General features: G+C 45.7%; 1 protein-coding gene across 2 annotated transcripts in view; it reads left to right on the forward strand.

Moving 5' to 3' along the window:
- Nucleotides 1-20,014, forward strand: part of camk1da (calcium/calmodulin-dependent protein kinase 1Da) — an 84,594-nt gene that overhangs the window by 58,164 nt on the left and 6,416 nt on the right. For both annotated transcript variants that reach the window (XM_049006564.1, XM_049006563.1), the window contains 7 exons: nt 1,857-1,995; nt 2,461-2,587; nt 9,447-9,522; nt 12,740-12,852; nt 15,079-15,157; nt 16,663-16,750; nt 17,676-17,844. In XM_049006564.1, coding sequence (XP_048862521.1) covers nt 1,857-1,995; nt 2,461-2,587; nt 9,447-9,522; nt 12,740-12,852; nt 15,079-15,157; nt 16,663-16,750; nt 17,676-17,844 — 791 coding nt within the window. The remainder of the gene's footprint in view (nt 1-1,856; nt 1,996-2,460; nt 2,588-9,446; nt 9,523-12,739; nt 12,853-15,078; nt 15,158-16,662; nt 16,751-17,675; nt 17,845-20,014) is intronic.

Consider the following 20,014-nt stretch of genomic DNA (forward strand, 5'->3'; position numbering starts at 1 on the left):
ACATACTCATACTCATTTAAGGAAATACTCTGCACCAGAAGAGGGAGCCAGACCCCTTATAAACTCTAAAATATGAATATAACATTAACCTGAAATGGGAAATTACTCCCTTGGTGTTAACTATGTACAGAGGAAAATGCTTTTTTTCAGGAATTGCATTTCTTAGACTTTGTTGTTATATAATAAGACTTCTGCTTGCTGCCTTGAACTGTTAAGATGAAAGATGGTTTCAATTTCCCAACACCAGAGTCTGGCTATTCCGGCTGGTTTTATCTAATGATGTTTTCCACACGCCCTGGGACATGGATCTCCGCAGAGCGACCCCCTTCTCTGGATATATTCTTCATACCACCTGCTATCAGTCGCTCTGACTTTTCCATTCTTATAATTGCAGCAAGGAGACTGTAACTGCCCCCTTGTGGCACACATTCTTGAGTGCCTGTGTGCTGAAATGTGAGTGTGTGTGCTGACGCATGATCGAGCACACAATCACAGCGAACAGTGTCTCCATCTCTGCCCATAAAGCTCAGAGTCCCAAGATGTCTCCTCTAATCTCAGTCCCCAACACCAACACAGAGCAGGATGGGTAATACAAGATGGCTTCAGTGAGCCGCTTCTCACTCTCGTTCAGATCGTAACTGTTGACTCTGAAGTAATTGTCAGATTGACGATTCTGTTCACGTGCTTTGAGACATAACAGATACCCATTCTTCATCCTCTTTGTGGCAAATGGGAGTCCAAGTTGTTTGCATTGATTATTTCCATTTGTCCCTCTTTCCAATCATGTGAATTGGTGTGTTTGTTTTGTTTTACTCCCAGTAACCTGGATATATTTCAGACATCAATTCCTCGCTCGTGTGCAGTTACTGATTTGTGTTGGTTTTTGTTTTTGGATCGTTTGTGTGGTGTGATCAACCTGTCCTTGTTCTGCCTCCAATTCAAGTATACAGTGATTTCCTTTCAAGTCCCCTCTCACACGCATTGGGCAGGGTTGAGTTCTTAGGTTTTGGCATCTTCGTTTCCTCACAACTGTTCTGCCTGGTTTCTTAGCTCCCAAATTCTGTACTTCCCAGATTCTGTACATTTGTACTACCTGCCCTCCCTGTGTCTTCATGTGTCCATGGTTACTGTTTCCTCCTTTGTCTGTCCTGTGTGACTTCCTGTTTCTTCATGTGTCTGAGCTGCCTGGGATTCCTGCTTCCCCTTGTATCTGTGCTGTTTGACTTCCTGTTTTTCCTTCCATCTGTACTATGTGCCAATACCTGTTTGCTGTCCCTAGGCTTGGTGTTCACATAACAGTGTCCAATTAGTAAAAAATAAGACAACTACAGTGGTCAGATATAACGACAGTGATTGTCGTCCCAGATCATCTCAGAAGCCTGGCCGCACCTCTCAATGTTCTTGTTATACTGCAGTGGAGGCGTTTACTACTTATAAAAATACCCTGGCACTGGATAAAAACCACTGACCCTTTCAGCACTGTTCCCATTACTCCCAAGTTCAGCAGTCCTATGTGGAATAGTCGGTTCGCTGGGATGTATGAGGGTGACAATGAGAAGCTGGGGAAAGGTTTCCTTGCCCCTCAATCATAAAAACCCTATTTCTGACAACCCAGAAGACTCCCAGCATTAGTGTGCTTCTGTTTCAGAGTGAGGAGTGGCATTGGGGGGGCGGGGCTCACCCTGAGCTTCCCATGATTGACCATATTTCACACCATCTCGTCTTACTTGTGGTTGTCCTACAATCTTTCAGGAGACATGGCCTGCTCTTTATGCTGTGGGCCTTTATCATGGAAAGTGTGTGACCCTCTGAAGCAGATTGCACACAGCAAAGAGCTTCTCCTCTCACCCATGCAGTGTGTCAGGGGGTGAGCTGTTTGACCGCATTGTGGAGAAGGGCTTCTACACAGAGAAGGATGCCAGCACTCTGATCAGGCAGGTGCTGGACGCAGTCAACTACCTCCACAAGATGGGCATCGTTCACAGGGACCTCAAGGTACTCATACACTGACAGGCACGCACGTATGCACATGCACACTCACACTGCTTAAGAACAGCTGTCTCTGTGGGGACTTTCCAGTGACTCACTTTAATGCCATTAACGACTCATAACTCCCCAACAGACATAAAAATACTGAGGAAAACTGGCACCAAAATGACAGTTTAGTCAGTTGGGTTGATTACACACATGCTGTACACATAAAGATACATCACCCTCACAATTTATTTACCTTTGTTTATATAGCAGATGCTTTTATCCAAAGCTACATACAAATGAAAAAGAAGAATCAGTATTTGAGGACTAAGGGCCTTGCTCAAGGGGCCCAATGGTGATGCCATTCTGCTGAACACGGGATTTGAATCAGCAACCTTCCGATCATAGGCACAGTCATGCACACATCCCTCATTTGCACATGCAGGGTTTATTTACACTCTACATGTGGGTGTCCTCTCTTTTCAGCCAGAAAATCTTCTGTACTTCAACCCCCAAGATGAGTCAAAAATCATGATCAGTGACTTCGGTCTTTCCAAGATGGAGGGTACGGGTGATGTCATGTCTACCGCTTGCGGGACGCCTGGATATGTAGGTAAGGTGTTCATTCACTATCGGCAGCTACTGCCACTCTTTGCTAAGATGCTCCTATGCATGGGCTCTGAGGCTCAGATTTTAGTGGGAATCTGTGCAGAGTGAGCCGTAGGTTGTGATTGGGAGACACCTGCTTGCAGAAACAAAAATTTGCTCTTGTTCCTTTCTGAGAGAGAGACTAATCAGCCAGAGTATCTCAGCAGGCCGCTACCAAGTGTCTTAGCTGGCCTGACAGGTGCCTGCAAGTGTGCAGTTCCCAGCTACGCAAATTGCTTTGCTCAGCTGCAGGGTGGTTGTAGATTCAGTATAAAAAACGTGCTGTCATCTGCCACCTGGCGGATCCATTATTCCCAAAGGCAGGCGAGTCGAGTAACAGATCCGGATACAAAGAGAGTGTGGCTCAGATGCTGTAGGTTTTGTCAGAGATCCAGAATTGCCTTTAAATTTGAACAGATTGGATAATATACCTAATATGACAGGCTTAATACTTAATTCTATGTCTGTAGTCCTACATGGTCGGACTGATTGAGGACCCAGGAACATGGAGCAGATGGTTTTGACATATTTATGCTAAAATGTGCAGCATGGGGATAAACAACAACGACGCGTCCTTGCATTTTAATCAATTGCCTTCAGGCTCCTTGCACAAAAACACACCAATCACAAGCATTAGGCACTGATCCCCCTGGTTCAAGGGCTCACGGGATATTTTTTTGGCATTCTGGGCCGCCGGGGTGGCCTGCATGGAAGGTTTCTACTTCCCGATGGCAGGAGCGGACATGCAGGCTGCAAGCAGCACATGCACCTTAGAGAGGGGAAGCCAAAACAGTCAGCTTTTCCACTCTGATGGGCGCTGAGGGTCCGGTTTATGGGCTAGTGAGAGAGAGAACAGAACCGAGAAATGCCGGAACCTGACCTGGGCCACACGTCGTACCAATAGATGCCATTGTTTATTATGCATTTGGCTTTAATCAAGGCTAAAGAGCAGAAGTCCTATGCATGCTAACGGCTACACAGAGGATGGGTGACGTAAACAGGCCCAAAATAGAGGCTGGCGTCCGGCTCGCTGAATGAAGTGGCTCACTGGGCTCCAGCGGGCAGCTGTCCAGGCCGGGAGGAGCAGGTGGATCCGTCGGGCCGCCGCTCAAGGCCGCACGCGGTCAGAAAATATGGCTTCTTCAGAGCGTGATGCCTGCTCCCAGGGATGAACCACTTACCAGGGGGGCGCTTTTTACGGCTTCGTAACAATAACCAGATGTGAGCCTTGCTCATCATGGGAAGGCAGTTTTGTCACAGTTGTTATGGGTTTTTGACGTGTCAATCCCCCCCACCACCATCACCTATTACATCTCATTTCAGTTTGTGTACCATATTGAAGATATATAGCAAATGGACAGGAAAACAGATGGCAGATCCATTTTATGTGACACCCTCTGCATAAATGCATGTGCAATTTAAATTTAAATTAATAAATACAGCAGAGATCACAGTGTCTGGCTTTGGACTGAATCAGGATACATTCTCGTCCTTGTTTTTGAGCAAAGAATTCGACTGACCCTCCGGCTAAAATGCCGTGTTCTGGGGAATGGGGCCTCTGAGTGCTTATCTTGGGGGAGCCGAGTTTTTCTGAGCCCGTCTTATTTTTCCATACGAGGAGGAGAAAAGCAAGCAGAGATTGGCATGCTACACGTACATAGGCACACTCACCCCTGGAGGCCCAACACCTCTGGATCGCTCACAGTGCTATTGCGGCATCCCTCCCCGGTGACTGGAAAACACTGATAGATATGGAAAGGGAGAAGGGGAACATAACAGATGGGAATAGAACGATGGAAATAAGGGGAGGGAGAGAGATTTAAAGAGAAAGTGAGTGAGGACAGACAAAGATGGAGTCCTTTCTGCACATTGCGTCTCTGCAGAAGAGTAGAGCGCTGTCATTGCCGCGTCATGCAGACAGTGTGCGGGGCCCAGAGTTGATGTGAGCAGCTGACTCTGCAGTAGGCTCAGGCCCCAATGGTGTACATACACACACACACACACACACACACACACACACACTCCCCAACAGGGATGTCTTGTTTTGTGTCACTATAGTTCTTTAATTACTCATCTTCTATTGATTACTCATTCTTAAACTGCAGACTTCTGGGGACGTCTCAAAAGCTTCTGGGGGAAAAAAATGCACAAAATATATCCCCAGAAAGATGTGATGCAAAAGAGCAGCACAAGCACAGACACACACAAACATGCGTGCACATGGCAGCATACTCGTGGCGATGAGATGGGACATTCCCAAGCATCAGGACACACCAAACCGCAGCCGTACTCCACCTTATGGCACAGCAGAGCAGTAGAGTGCCACTGTGTGTCCCTCTCTGCTCACAGGAATCCAGGCCAGGAGGCTGCTTCCAGCCACTGTTAACACTCAGGCAGAATTGGAATTTTTGCCTTAAAATGGTAAAGTCTTTGAGCCATTCAGCCCTGTCTTCACTGCATCACTGGCACCGACCGGTGGTGCTGTCATTCACATTTCCTTTGTACTGCCCCCCCCCACCCACCCACTTCCCCTACTGACCACCTCATACCTCTGTAGACTAAAAAGCCGTAAATCTGATTTTGCAGTTAGATATCTTGCTAAGAATAGCATGTACCCTATGATCCGATTCAAGAAAACTGCATTCCTGAGTAAAAATAGCTCCAGTGACATTACTTAGGGAAATTTCTTTAATGCGGTCTGAATTAAAAACAGAGTGGATGTTTCTGCACTGTGAAGAAATTGGCCAGAATTACAGAGAGAAAAAAATTAACCACAGAAGGGGAAATTTCATGTAATTTTCCAGGATCCATTCAGGGTCACAGTGGGAAGTGACCATCAGGGACGAAGTTGAGCTTCTGACCTACTACTGGGTCCTTCTTATTGCGGTCCAGTTCCTGACCTGCATTTTTGAGCTGGCTCATGTGAAATCTGTGGAGAATGTGGCAGTGAGGGTCAGTGCGGAAATCCCCAAAGCAGTGGACGCGTCCAGTGGCTGTGTCACTGCATGGTTTGGGGATCTCAGGTGACAGGTGACTTTTTGTTTGCTTCTCCAAACCCCAGAGGGATCTTCCTGTAGAATCTCTATAAGAGGCCATCTACCCACACTGCTTCAGGAAAACACCCAGCTCAACATGTTAAATGCTGAAATGTTTCATAAAAGGCACTTGTTAAACATCCGTCCATCCATTTTCCAAACCGCTTATCCTACTGGGTCGTGGAGGGTCCGGAGCCTATCCCGGAAACAATGGGCACGAGGCAGGGAACAACCCAGGATGGGGGGCCAGCCAATCGCAGGGCACACTCACACACCATTCACTCACACATGCACACCTCTAGGCAATTTAGCAAGTCCAATTAGCCTCAGCATGTTTTTAGACTGTGGGGGGAAACCGGAGTACCCGGAGGAAACCCCACGACGACATGGGGAGAACATGCAAACTCCACACACATGTGACCCAGGCGGGGACTCGAACCCGGGTCCCAGAGGTGTGAGGCAACAGTGCTAACCACGGCACCATCATGCCGCCCCCCACTTGTTAAACAAATAATGGGAATTATTAATAATAATGATATTGGTCTTCAGACTCAGTATTTAAAGTATGGAGGGTGAATGCCAATTCTCCCCTGTCCACTGGAATTTTCATTGCCTTCCAGTTATTTAATGTGATGTTCAGTTTCAAAGGGTTTTAAAATATCAAAGGTTATTTGACATCATGAGTCTGACGTTTACCATCGCCTGGTTACAGTCTCGATCACCCTTCATAGTCCTGATTCCATGCACAGACAGCATTGTCTCTGTAACTAACTCTGGAGCTCACTGTAAATTGGGGTAATTGCAATACATCGATGACTAAGCTAAAATCTGGCACCAGCTGGTATCAGTGGTTGAATTTTAGAGGTGTTAAGTAGCACGGAATTCATGAGAGATAGCTGGTGTCTGTTAATAGCCAGAGACTGCAATAATATCACAGTACTGCCAGCTCAGCTCCAGGCGTTACCTAGAGACAGGGCTGCACCCGGCTGGGCCCCTGAAAGATGCTACCGAATGGGCCCTCCCCTTCAATCTAAAACCACTATTATCCACACTCATGCCCACTGCCCCTCCCCCCAGTTCCCCTGGAAATCTTCCTCATCCCACCCTTATGGACACCCCTGCCTAGTGGATACTCCACCCTAAGCTAGAGACCAGGAACAGGAATTCGGCAATCTAGGGTTAAAGTCCAGGGAGGAACGGCTGGTGGCCAGTCTGGGCACTTGGCTGTCTCCTGCTTTCATTCCCAGTGCATTGTGGGTAAGTTCAGGCCAGCCTTTCATGTCTTTGTGTGAGATCAAAGGGAGCGACACCACGGAAACTTGCCGCTCTACACTGTAACTTGGAAATGACCCGCAGGCAGATAGGCTGTTATTCAAAACAATAGGATAATACTGATTTTTTTTTGGGTGGGGCGTGGATGAAGGTAGAAACAGATTATGAGGATTCTACAGAGCCTGTAGGGAATCCAGTACACAGATGAAGGTATAGAAAGCAGATGGAGGGTTTGTTTTTGGAGGAAAGTGCTTTGTTATCTCGAATAAGGTAATAAGGGCTTAGCTGGAGAGTCAGGACATGAAAAATTTTTCATTTGAGGACTCTGGTCCTTGAAACGCGTGGAAATCCAAAGTTGGACCTTTAAAAGCTGGAAGAGCTTTGATGTTCCAAACAAGTGAGCTGAAAACTCGGCATGATGTGCTGATGTTAGGGGGCTGTGTGTTATTCAACAGTGGGGCAGGGGACAAATGGAATGACCCCTCAGAGTTCGTGGAAGTCTATTACAAACAGGGAGCCGGGTCATCACCATGGCAACTGGGTCCCAATACATCGAGGAATCATTCAGTCAGGGAGCCCAAGTAACCCAATAATGTACTTGGTTATGGCTCTGAGATACGAACTCAGCTGGAGCCTCAAGGCCAATTCATACTTCACTTTTTTGCATGTGCTTTCAGATGCAGATGAGGGGACATGGCATAAATGTAGTCATCAGGGATTGGTTGCGGGTGGCTGGGGTCAGTTCACGTCTAGCCCAGATTTTTATGCCTAGCGCAAACCATACGTGTCAACCGTGCATGTGAAAGATAACTAATTAGGTTTCCAGTAGGAGGCAGTGTTGACTTTCACAGGTCAACAGCAAAAGAGTATAGGAATAATATGTGTCATTGTGGTTGTTGTAGTAGTTATGATGAGCAGCCGTATGAGAAGGGTTGGAGGTACGCAAATATCACATTTTTCATACTGTCCAAACATTATACTGAGGTATACAGTATTTTAAAAAGCAGCACTATTCTGGCATTTTGAAATATTGACCATAAAAGTTACAGAGCGGGGAAGGGGGGGACTTGGCTAATTTTGCCGTAAGACAATACCATAGTATGCCTTATTACTTTAATGCCGCCCAAGTCTTGATTAATAAACTGTTCATAAAAGTTTACCTATTTCATTACACTGCTTGTATTTGTGTTTGTTGCAATACATCTGCCCTCTGTATGCATGCATCTGTATGCATGCACCGATTGTAACCATCTGCATCTGTAGCCAACTGCAGTCTGAACAGAAGCTGCTGAGTGGACGATCGTCCCCATCACAAAACAGGACGAAAGCTCACACGGATACATGAAGTATGAACTAGGCTTCATAAAAACAATGATGTGCAATCAAAGAACATACTTATAGCTTTTTTTCTGGGGAGTTAGTGCATCAGTAAAAAACACTTTAAAATTAAAATATAAGCAAATTAACAGGAACCCAATGAAAAATAATAAGAACATCTTAAGTTCTCTGAAAAGTTACTATCTTGTTACATGGCTAGACAAACACTGTTTTAGTTCCCAAGGCTCTCCTCAGAGGCAGCTTAGCCATTCCTTGTAATTATTAAATTTCACAATCTGCTCACTTAATTAACTCAATTAAATAACTTGATGAGGTATTGATTAGACAAACATGGTGTCCTATTGGTTGACTCAAAAAGACATTGAGGCATTGAATGGTTACTGCAGATGCTGGGGTGATTGTAGGAGATGTTTTGAAATGGTTAAGAAGATGCACATTGACAAACATAAAATCATAGTTTTACACCAACATAATTCGAATATTTATAATTTTCGTGGATTTTTGCACTGTATTGTAGAATAGAAACCAAAAGTGGTTTCTCTGAAAGCAGATTCATAAACACATACACATATAAGTACATTCAAATCCACAATACAAACAGAGGACCTTGGAGAGTTTAGAAAAATAAACTACTGGACCATTAAATTTATTTTTAATTATGTGTGGTTTACACATCCAAATGTTAACAAACCCACATCCCATCATTTCCTTGAAGCACTATGTATCCAGAGCTTTTGTTGAAATGCACCATGGGAAATTATTTTTGGCTCTCAGCCATCAGGATGCACTGCATCGTTCCCTGTTACATTGGAGGGTGGTGCACTGAAAAATCCTGAAAACATGCGGTAAGCCCCCAGTGACCCAATGAGCTGATAGCGCAAAGACTATGCTGTCAATGCTAACAGAGGATACAGTATCCTGTGAAAAATAGCCTCAATCTCATGATTTTCTGTAAAAATATGCAGTCTGTTGGGTTAGTGCCTAGTCATGTGACATTCCCATTTCATTTCATTTCATTTCTCAAGATTAAGTATCCTTCAATAGCAAAATTTTTACCTCTGGCTAAGAAAGGTGGCTGAAAAGGTATAGTTTGAAGGATGAGGGGTCCTATCAAGTGCATGGATCTAGAAAGTTCTGGTCACCTGGGAGACGGCTGAACTTCTCCGTGTCTCTCCACAGCTCCGGAGGTCCTGGCCCAGAAGCCCTATAGCAAGGCCGTGGACTGCTGGTCAATCGGCGTCATCGCCTACATCCTGTGAGTAAACCCTCTGAGCATAAGCACTCCCCCTGGTGGCGTAACACCACGTTGCTTGATCTCCCGCTGTGAGAGGCACCCTCTCAGGATGAATATGGAACAGTCTGCATGTGCTAATTCCCCGTGACACTTCAGTTTTTAACTGCTGTTATTATGGCTTTTAGGGTGCCACGCTGCGGGGGGGGTGTGAAAGTAGAAGCCAAGCAGAGTACAGATCCCAGATAAGAACGGCGCTAATCCTCCTTAGAAGCCTCACCTTTTATCCGGTTCACGGGTCTTATAACAGACCCCTGACTGTGGGAGGGGTTACAAAGGAAGCCCCACCCTCAATCACCAGTAACCATATTGGGCACGGTACAGTGTCTCTTTTTTCAACCGTTGTTTAATCCGTTGAGTTCTCCATATATTTTTTAGACCAATTAGATATTATTATATACTTAGGCATTATTTATAAATGAGTCCAGCACTTGTGTTTTCTGATAGTTAGAGCTCAGATGGGAAGAATAAGGGCTAGTTGCTGCATTTGGTGAAAAGTCATGTAGTAGTCGTGTGGTCAGAGGCACCCTGCTCCCTTCTCGTCAGGTGTGGGTGGAGACGCTGGCTGGAGTTGTGGGGTAAGAGAAGGCTGTCTCACCCTTGCAGTGCCAGGGATGTACATAGGCTCCATCGCCTCTGTATATTTATGTGTGTGTTCACCGCTGCTCCCCCCCCCAGCCCTCCATCACAGACTTTGTTCTCTGATGTGCAAATCAGGGGCTGCCGGCTAGTCCCTCCTCACTGCTGTCTCTCCTCACCCAGTCTTTGACTCAGAAACCACAAACCTCCGTTATTCTTACAGTATGTCTTAGCTTAGCAAATGGTTTTCCCAACCAACAGCTAGAAGATGCTCCCACTCATATGGGAGGCTTGTTTTTCTGACTGCAAGGTAGCAGTGATGCCCCTGCTGCGATTCAGACCTGCAGAGTTTCTCTCTTATAGTCCAGCTCCTCTGTGCTGATAGCTGCTGCTCTTACCAGTCTGACTCATCAGTCATTAAGGGTTACTCACATTTTTCAGACCCACAAATCTGCAGATTGAAAGCTAGGTGATAAAGCCCCCCCCCACACCCACACACTCCCACCTCATCTCACAAAGCTGTCAGCAATTGGAGTTGGCTCTGTGAAAGAACGATCGCAGGAGAGCTGACCTTTCCCAGCATGCAGTGCGGGCGTTCATGTGGGACGCTAGCCCGAGATGTGCCAGCCTCTTGTCACCCACACTTGGTGCCAAAACAAAGCCCCCCCACACACACCCAGGCACAATCACTAGTAGAAAAAATATATTTTATTGTCCTTTATAATTTAGATTTGAATTCTACTTTTTTCCCCTGTAGAGCAAGGAGGAGGAAAAGAGATAAAATAAGGACTAAGCCATAGGCTGGAGGGGATTTGCTAGGAAACTTGGACGGGCTAAGCTGGGGCTCAGAAGTCACAAGTAACATGGGGGGATGCTGGACAGGGGTCCAGAAAGGAGGGGCTTTGTGAAGGAAGACCTGCAAAGTCTAACATGAGAGCCGAGTTATAGTGCCATAACTGTGACAACACTGGAAAAGTGAGGAGGAGCTTCAAAGCTATTCTGGGGGGGTTGGGGTTCTGTGTTTCAAGAAAGCAGCTGTTTGACCGTCTGCTCTGAGTTGTTAGGCCTCCGAAAGTGGTTACTCTTATTAATAAAACGGTTGAAAAATGACCCACAGCCCAGGAAACCATTTGCTAACTAACCTGAGCCTCTTATGTCAGGGGCTTTGATCTGCCATCTTCCCAGGTCCTTGCTAGTTAATTCTCTTTTAATTTTACGCTTCACAGTTTCCACTTCTACATTTTTAAAATGAAATAACATGGTTCTAATCATACGGACAGAACCTGAAGGGACCCTGTTACAAGCAGGAAAACAATGTTTGTATTGTCTTATGAAATATATTAATATTTATTTATGTAGGAGTGAGGATCAGAGAACAGGGTCATACAGTATCCCTCGAGTAATTTGCGTTAAGGGCCTTGCTCAAGCATAACATCACTCTTATCAGCCATCATGGAATTGGAACCAGCAACCTTCCTAGTGCTTACCCAAACAGCCACATTCCACTTTACACTACAAAAAGAAAGAATTTGCTGCTTAGCTCTGACAGTGATCTATGCTCTAGTTTATGTGCCTTTTCCATTTTTGTCACTTTTATTTTCTTCCTTGATGGAAGAAAGCTACAAATCATAAAACAAACAGACATGGCAAAGATGAAAAGTTTGGGCCAGTTAGATGAAACGCTGAAGGATAAGTGACAGATGTCTGGTCAGTCATATGTCCGATGTGAGGACAGCTACGGTAATAGAGCAACATGATCGCAACTATAACTACTGTCTCTGCAACTACAACTGACTTAGTGTCTGTGAGGAATTCACTAAACTGCCTTCATCCGAAACTAGCAAAACAGTGGCAAGAAGCTCACTTTCCCTGAGTGATCCTTAAGGAAGACATTATCATTTTACTGCATTTCCCTGAAGATTTAGTTTTATCAATAATAAAGGTAGTATATTTGTAACCTCAGGGCAGTGAACTTGTACCTGTAATCTCAGAGGCTTCTACAAGCCATAAAAATGTCAATCATGTGGTCCAATTAATGGTCTGTATGGTGAGACACCAGGCTCAGTTTCACATTTCATTTTCATCCTAGTGTCCCTCCCAGACTTCTGACTTGTGTAAAAGTGTCCCATTCACGCCATTTAATCTGAATATGTGTGTTTTGCATACGTAGCCTACAACAGTCTTCCCTGTCTTAAACTGTGCTTCTGGTTTTGTGCAGCTCTGATTGCATAAGAGCTTCTAAAAATGGAAGAATGCTCTGTGTGCTATTACCTGGTCATGCACCATCATTCCATCCATCCATCCATTTTCTGAAACCGCTTATCCTGTTCAGGGTCGCAGGGGGTCCAGTGCCTATCCCGGAGATTACAGGCACAAGGCAGGGAACAAGCCAGGATGGGGCACTAAACCATCACAGGCACCATGAAAATCTTTCTGACAGAGATACTAATAAATATTCGGCTCAGTGGGCCAAACTACCCAACAGGGATGTCACATGCAAGAGTAGCTTATCTTTTATGTGAAAGGGTGTGACGCTCCACAGTCCACCAAGCAATATAGTCTCTTTGTTTTGCTTTTAGTGACTTTATTTCCTGTTTTGCAGGTTGTGTGGCTATCCTCCATTTTACGATGAGAACGACTCAAAGCTCTTTGAGCAGATACTTAAGGCGGATTATGAATTTGATGCACCCTACTGGGATGATATCTCAGATTCCGGTAAGTAAATCTAACTGTATACTTTATTAATATTCGATGTGAATGAAATTGTTAGAATATTCATGAAATGTGTATTTATTTGGAAGAGTGTTAGTGGTTGCTTCTGCATCAGGTTAGGTCAGGTTGGGAAGCATGCACTGATACAGCCTGTTGCCACACCCACCACACAATGATACACCATGGTCCCACCCTCTAGAAATGGCCGTCTATCTGCCGCAGCCAGGTATTACATAGGTGTCCGCTTGTCCTGGTCTAGCCACTTGGGTCCTCAGCAATGAGGATCCTGGAAGCCGGATCACCCTCAGGGAATCGTGCCACATGGCTGTAGTGCCATAACTCACACTTCATCATAATCAGATAATATACCTCATTCAGGAGTCCCTGAGCAACCGCTCGTGTGACACAAAGTCAAAACCAGCAGTACCCATGGATTCTCTGTAGAGGCAGAGTACCAAAGGAGTCCAGTCTTCATCTCAATGAGGCGAGCAAGTGATCATGGATCCTGTTGAGGATGATCCTAATAAGGAATTTACCCAACACTGATAACAGTGTTACTCCTGTAGCTGCCGAAAATCCAGATGATCAACCTTCCCTTTCCAGATAGGGACAAGGAGTCCAATTTCCTTGTCAGTTGGGATGACACCTGTTTCCCAAATGGAAGCAAAGTTCACTTGTAATCTTCATGTAAACTCATTAGAATCAGCCTGATCTTGGAGTCTGGCCAGGTCCAGCCTCATTTTCCTAGTATGCAGCAGTCCATTGCACTTCAGCTAAATCTTCATAATAGCAACAACAAGTCTCTGGTCAGAATTCACAAACGGAGCACCTCTGAAGACCCTGCAGTTCTTTAGGAGCTTCAGTGTCTGCCCACAAGGAAGTTACTGATCTTCTTCACCGCACCATCAGTATTGGAGCACCAAGTCCAACGATGTGGCTCAGGGCACTATAACCAGAATCCAGCGTTCGCAGACCCTGAACTTTTGCAAAGTCAAGGAACAGATGTGTGGGGACTGACACAATCCTCATAGCCAGCACTGTTAACACCCAGAGAGTGCCTTAATGTGAGTCTCATGATGCATTCGTTAAAAGGAGTGACATCGGACACCATTAGGAGGAGCCAATCTGCCACAGCAACAGCTACTCCCTGAGTATGGCAGCCATCAGAATGACCAGACGAATAATAGGTGTACCTACCTACAGAGATCTGACCACTTCCTGGTCTGTGTACCTCAGAGAGATTATGAAGTTCCTCCAAAAGCAGAAGAAAACTGCCATCTTGCTGGAAATACAAGACAGTTTCGACTTAACTATGATTTTGTTAAACTATGATTTTGTTAAATTATTTAGTTCATCTATCCATCTTCCAATTGCTTATCCTGAGTAGAGTTACAGGAGGTGTGAAGCCTATTCTAGGCAGCATAGAGTATAAGGCTGGGGTAAACCTGTATGGGATGTCAGTCCAATGGGACACACATGCAATTTAGAGATGCCAGTTAGTCTAACTGCATATCTGAGGACTCCATTTTGGAAATTAGAGTCCCTGAAGGAAATCTGCTCTACCTAATATATAACACATTGTAAAACAAGCTTTAAAAAGACCATCTGTTTACCAAAACACTTAAACTCAGCCGGAGAACTAGAAAGGTTTTGCTACATTTACAGTGAATTTCAGTTGAAACAGGCCAACTGGCTGGAACTATTAGCTTTAGCAAATGCTTGTCGTGAGACCCACACGGCCAAAATAACACCTGCCTTTGGTACAGATGTACACATGCATGCACCACTGGCTCCCAGATGTGGCCCCTGGCCTGTATGTAGCTAGTATGGTGCTCACACCTGCTCGCGGGTTCGGTAGATGAGAGCGGAGGGGTCACCATGGCAGTTGAACTCCTCTCTCTGGAGACCAAAATGGTGCCAGCAACCTACAGGCCAGTTCCAATAAACGAGCCACAGAAAATGTTCCGGAGTTTACTGAAAGACAGCTGACTAATCAAGCTGGCATTCCTGTGTGTGGGCAAACACTCCTCAAAGGCTCAGCAGAGCTCTCCCCATGTGTTTGTGTTCAGCAAGCCGTCAGTATACAGACAATGAAAGGTGTTTGCTCTTTGAGTGGAAGGTATGCCTATGAGTATTAAAGTACCAGGGTAACATGTACAGTGAAACAGCATTTTATGTTTGAGGGAAGGTTAAAGATGGTAACGAGCAGGCTTGTGTGTGTGTCGACAGCGAAGGACTTCATTAGCAGTCTGATGGAGAAGGACCCCGAAAAGAGGTTCACCTGTGAGCAGGCCCTGCGGCACCCCTGGTGAGACGGCATCCAGCATGTGGCACTAATGCATGTAGCGAGGTGCTGAGCAAGCTAACATCACTAGCATGCTAACAAAGTACTTTTAGCATACTGGGGAAATGTTAGTGTGGTTAGTGTATCAAGAACGCATGAACATTGGGGATGAGGTAGCATGCTAGGCCGTTGTAGGCCTATACATTTATTACTGAAAGCAGCACAGGTGCTTCTTCAGGGCATTGTGCTATTCAATGCCCTCTAGTATAAGCCTCCCACTCCACCTCTCACCCGGCTGAAAAAACCTTGGAGTGAATGCTTCCTGATTAGTGGCATCCAGCCTTAACGGCACATCCTGAATCTTGCGGGGCTAATCACCAATTAGTAGATTCCCCCACTAGAGTAGGGGCTGGTAATGGCTAATGAATCTGTGCAAGGGGAGCACAGTGGAGCCAGGAGACATAGGAGAGCTAGAGGAGCAGTCTGGGAGTAACATAGCAATTTGTTTACATCCAGGGAAAAGTTGCACAATAGCATAGACTATGAAACTGTCAGGGACAGAATCAGATCACTGAAGGCCTGTCTCTAAACAACAAGGCCACCTACTTACTCATCCGTCACAAATAAGCTGACACTACCCTGCTAAGGTTAACTGAAGGTTGGCACATAGCAGCCATAGAAAATAGCTAACTCACGACAAATAGCAAAGCCCTGGAGATAGGACACAGCCCCAGCAAAGCAGAAGTAACAGAATATGGCTAACAGAGTAGATGTAAAAGAGCTCAGTTAACAGAGTACAGGTGTATAGTGAATAGAATCCATTTACTAGTGCAGAGCTAACACAGCATAATCAACAGAGAGCTGCTAGCAACACAAAATCAATATTCAGCATGTGGGGGGGGGGGGTATATGTGTTACCATGGTGCTGGTCTTTCATGGAGATGTATTCATACACTTACCTCAGTATGACCTCACTCAACCCCACTTTGTGCCATAGCAAGGAGAGTGTTATTGTTTAGCAGAAAAGCACCTAATTATAGCCAACATGTACAAATATCACAGAATGCTTTATTACAAATGAGTGCACAGGTAAAACATGCACTGCAAAATCCAAATATTTCACTTGTGACTTTATATAAAATGAGCCACACAAATAAATTCTCTGTATGACAAGATTAATCCACGTTATGTAATTAGTGGAAATTCCATTGATCCAATATGGCTACAGACAATTCTAGAACATTTTATTTACCATGCTCTGGACAAAGTAAAAAAAACACTTAATGAAGTCATGTGTCTTTATTCTTGTTTATGATGTGACTGAAATCTATTGGCCTTTTGTGGGAGCTAAATTAGAACAGCTGTATGGTTAATGAAGCAGTACTCGTACAGAAAAGCTCATTATAGTTCTTATATGTGTACTACTTTGCAAACATGATTATGGAGTTTACTGTTGAAAATAAATCTTAAATGTTTTTGTGATTATGTTGCTAAAACCTTGATGTCTGGTGGACAAATTGCTTTTTCAGGATTTCCGGGGACACCGCCCTCTGCAAAAACATCCATGAATCTGTCAGCCGGCAGATGAGGAAAAATTTTGCTAAGAGTAAATGGCGGGTGAGTAGGTGGCACCAAGACTTGACAGGCGTTTTAACTCTGACTGAAGTATTGAGACTAACAGAGGCACTGAAACTCCCATAAGAACACTGAGATTGACAGAGGCTAGTGACGCATCAATATGGAAATTTTGATTGATCTGATAACTTCCGCTCGTCACTTGGGGGGACAATAACAGAATGATTTTACCTTGTTTTCTTTCTTTGGAAAATGAAAGACTGACCTGGGGGCCAGATTTAACAATTAATTAGAAACATGTAGCGGGCTGGTACTTTGAGACATCTTATAAGCGACGAATGAGGCGAGGAAATCCCCCAGCCAATCCCCCAGCTTCTGCTAGGGCAAATGGCCCATCATCCAACGCAAACATGTGCGTAATTTTAGTAGGTAGTGTTTATGTCTCTAGCTGTGATGCAGCTAACTTTGAATACTGATAAAGCTTAAATATCAGCCAGTAATATCAGCTAAGATGACACATCCGGCTAATGCCCATATCTTGGATTTTTCACAAATATCAGTCGAAACTCAAATGTTAATTGTTAATATGTGCCAATATATCAGGCAACTCTAACATAGACACAGAAACTGTCAGCCACTGACTGACTGAGGTGCTGATTCTGACAGAAGCCGTGAGACTTGAGAGATATGCAGAGACTTTGATAGCAACACGGACTCAGGCAGAAGCACCACACTGAGATTAACAGATACACTGAAACATTGACAGAATCAGAGACTTTCACTGAGACATTGAGACTATAATACTGCTAAATAATTAAAATTGAGGCCACGAGACACCAATTTCTCAGTTACCCACCGATATTGGCTGATTTATTTGTTATATAAACTCATGTTGTTACAGCACTGGTTAACCTGTATAGAGTTTTAAACCCAGAATGACACGAGTCCCCCCATCCCATATCCCCAGCAAGCCTTCAACGCCACGGCAGTGGTTCGTCACATGAGGCGGCTGCAGCTGAGCAGCAGTATCGACAGCTCACACCAGGGCAGCCATGGAGTGGCCCGCAGCCAGGCCTCCAGTGCTGCCCACGTCAAGAGCCAGTCCACAGACTCCAGCACCCCACCCCGCAAGGAATGTGAGTGTGTCAAACATGCTAAGCATACTAACCTACAGACTGGCACATGCAGAGCAAACCAGCCTGTATGCTATAATAAACCATTCATTCACACAATACAAATTATCCTTAACTCGAACATGAACCAGTCCTTCACACAATGCAAATTAGCCTTAACTCGAACATGAACCAGTCCTTCACACAATGCAAATTAGCCTTCAGGCAAACACAAACCAGTCCTTTACACAACACAAATTATCATTCACATTAATACCAACTAGTCTTTCTCACAATACAAATTAGCAATTCATGCTAACATGTATCTATCCTTCTCACAATACAAATTAGGCTTTATGATATCACAAACAGTCCTTCAGATAGCACAAATTAGCCTTAATCTTATCGCAAACCAATCCTTCACACAACACAAATGAACCTTTATGTTAACACAAACCAGTCCTACACACAACACAAACCAGGTGGCTCACCCTAAGATCCTACCACTTTTCCTTCGCGCTAACAGGTCTGCTCTGTTTTAGCTTTACTGAGTCCTTTGTGCCGGTTCTGAGTGGTCACCATTCCCAGCAAACGTGCGTGGGGCAGGTCTCAGCCCTGGCTCCCTTCAGTCCTCATGGCTCACAGCAAGATAGCTAAGATTGTACAACAATGATCTAATAGCATAATGCAAACCCCCATCTCTGGCACCATCCTACTGTCAGTAATTAATGCATCACTGGGATGAAAAGCACATTATTTAATGGAAAATTCCAGTCTGATGCCTGGCAGGATGTGACTATGCTTGTGCCTTTGAAGGTGAAAGACCTCCTCCTCTTCCTCCTCCTAATCCTGCTGTCCTCCTTTAAGGGGGGCTGAGTATCCAGGAGAGGTGGAGATATCTGGCCCAGAGAGTACAATTCTAGACCAAGATTTTGTTTCAGCCAATCAGTTGAGTGTAAATAGTCATAGTCACAGAGTATTCAGCTGGTTGGTTGAAACAAAATCTTGGTCTGGATTTGTACTATCTGGACCTGAAATCACCACCTGTGGTATCCAGCCTGCCTTGTGAGGTGTATGTCAAAGTGTAATAGTCATGCCAGTCACTGGCCACCCTGTTCAATCCCATTTGTGACATAATCTTGTCATGCTAACCCTCTGGGGGCCACGGTCAGGTGACCATGAAAGGCCGGCTGCCCAAAATCATGTGTTCAGGTGTTGTGCTTCAGTTTTTCTCATCACGTCCCATTTAACCTCACTTACCTCTTTTCCACTAGTGCCGTTCTGGTGCTGTCATTTCACTGCATACGTCAACATCTCAAACACAGGAGAACAAGCACAAGTTTTCGTTTCTGTACCCACAGAAACGTGTTGCAGTCGCAGTTTGGAAGCTGGCTATCAACAATGAATATAGAACAGTGGGGCAGCATCACATTTCCCAGTCGTCCCCTAGTGTTGTGTATTTCTCTTTGCCCCCCAGTGTCGAGTCTTCCTATTAGCCCCCCCAGCATCGTGTTTTGTTATAAGCAATGAATTTCACCCCCCCCAATGTTGCATTTCCCTGTTGCCCCCCCCCCAGTGTTACTGTCACCTCCCCCAGTGTTACTGTCGCCCCCCCCAGCATCGCATCCCCTGTCACCCTGTCAGCGTTGTGTTACCCTGTCGCCCCCCCCAGCATCGCATCCCCTGTCGCCCCCCCAGCATCGCATCCCCTGTCACCCTGTCAGCGTTGTGTTACCCTGTCGCCCCCCCCAGCATCGCATCCCCTGTCGCCCCCCCCAGCATCGCATCCCCTGTCGCCCCCCCAGCATCGCATCCCCTGTCGCCCCCCCCAGCGTTGTCACCCTGTCGCCCCCCTCCAGCATCGCATCCCCTGTCGCCCTGTCAGCGTTGTGTTACCCTGTTGCCCCCCAGCATCGCATCCCCTGTTGCCCCCCCCAGCATCGCATCCCCTGTCGCCCTGTCAGCGTTGTGTTACCCTGTCGCCCCCCCAGCATCGCATCCCCTGTCGCCCCCCCAGCATCGCATCCCCTGTCGCCCCCCCCCAGCGTTGTCACCCTGTCGCCCCCCCAGCATCGCATCCCCTGTCGCCCCCCCAGCATCGCATCCCCTGTCGCCCTGTCAGCGTTGTGTTACCCTGTCGCCCCCCCAGCATCACATCCCCTGTCGCCCCCCCAGCATCACATCCCCTGTCGCC

This window comes from Brienomyrus brachyistius, chromosome 3 (assembly GCF_023856365.1).
Source record: "Brienomyrus brachyistius isolate T26 chromosome 3, BBRACH_0.4, whole genome shotgun sequence".
NCBI classification, from domain to species: Eukaryota; Metazoa; Chordata; class Actinopteri; order Osteoglossiformes; family Mormyridae; genus Brienomyrus; species Brienomyrus brachyistius.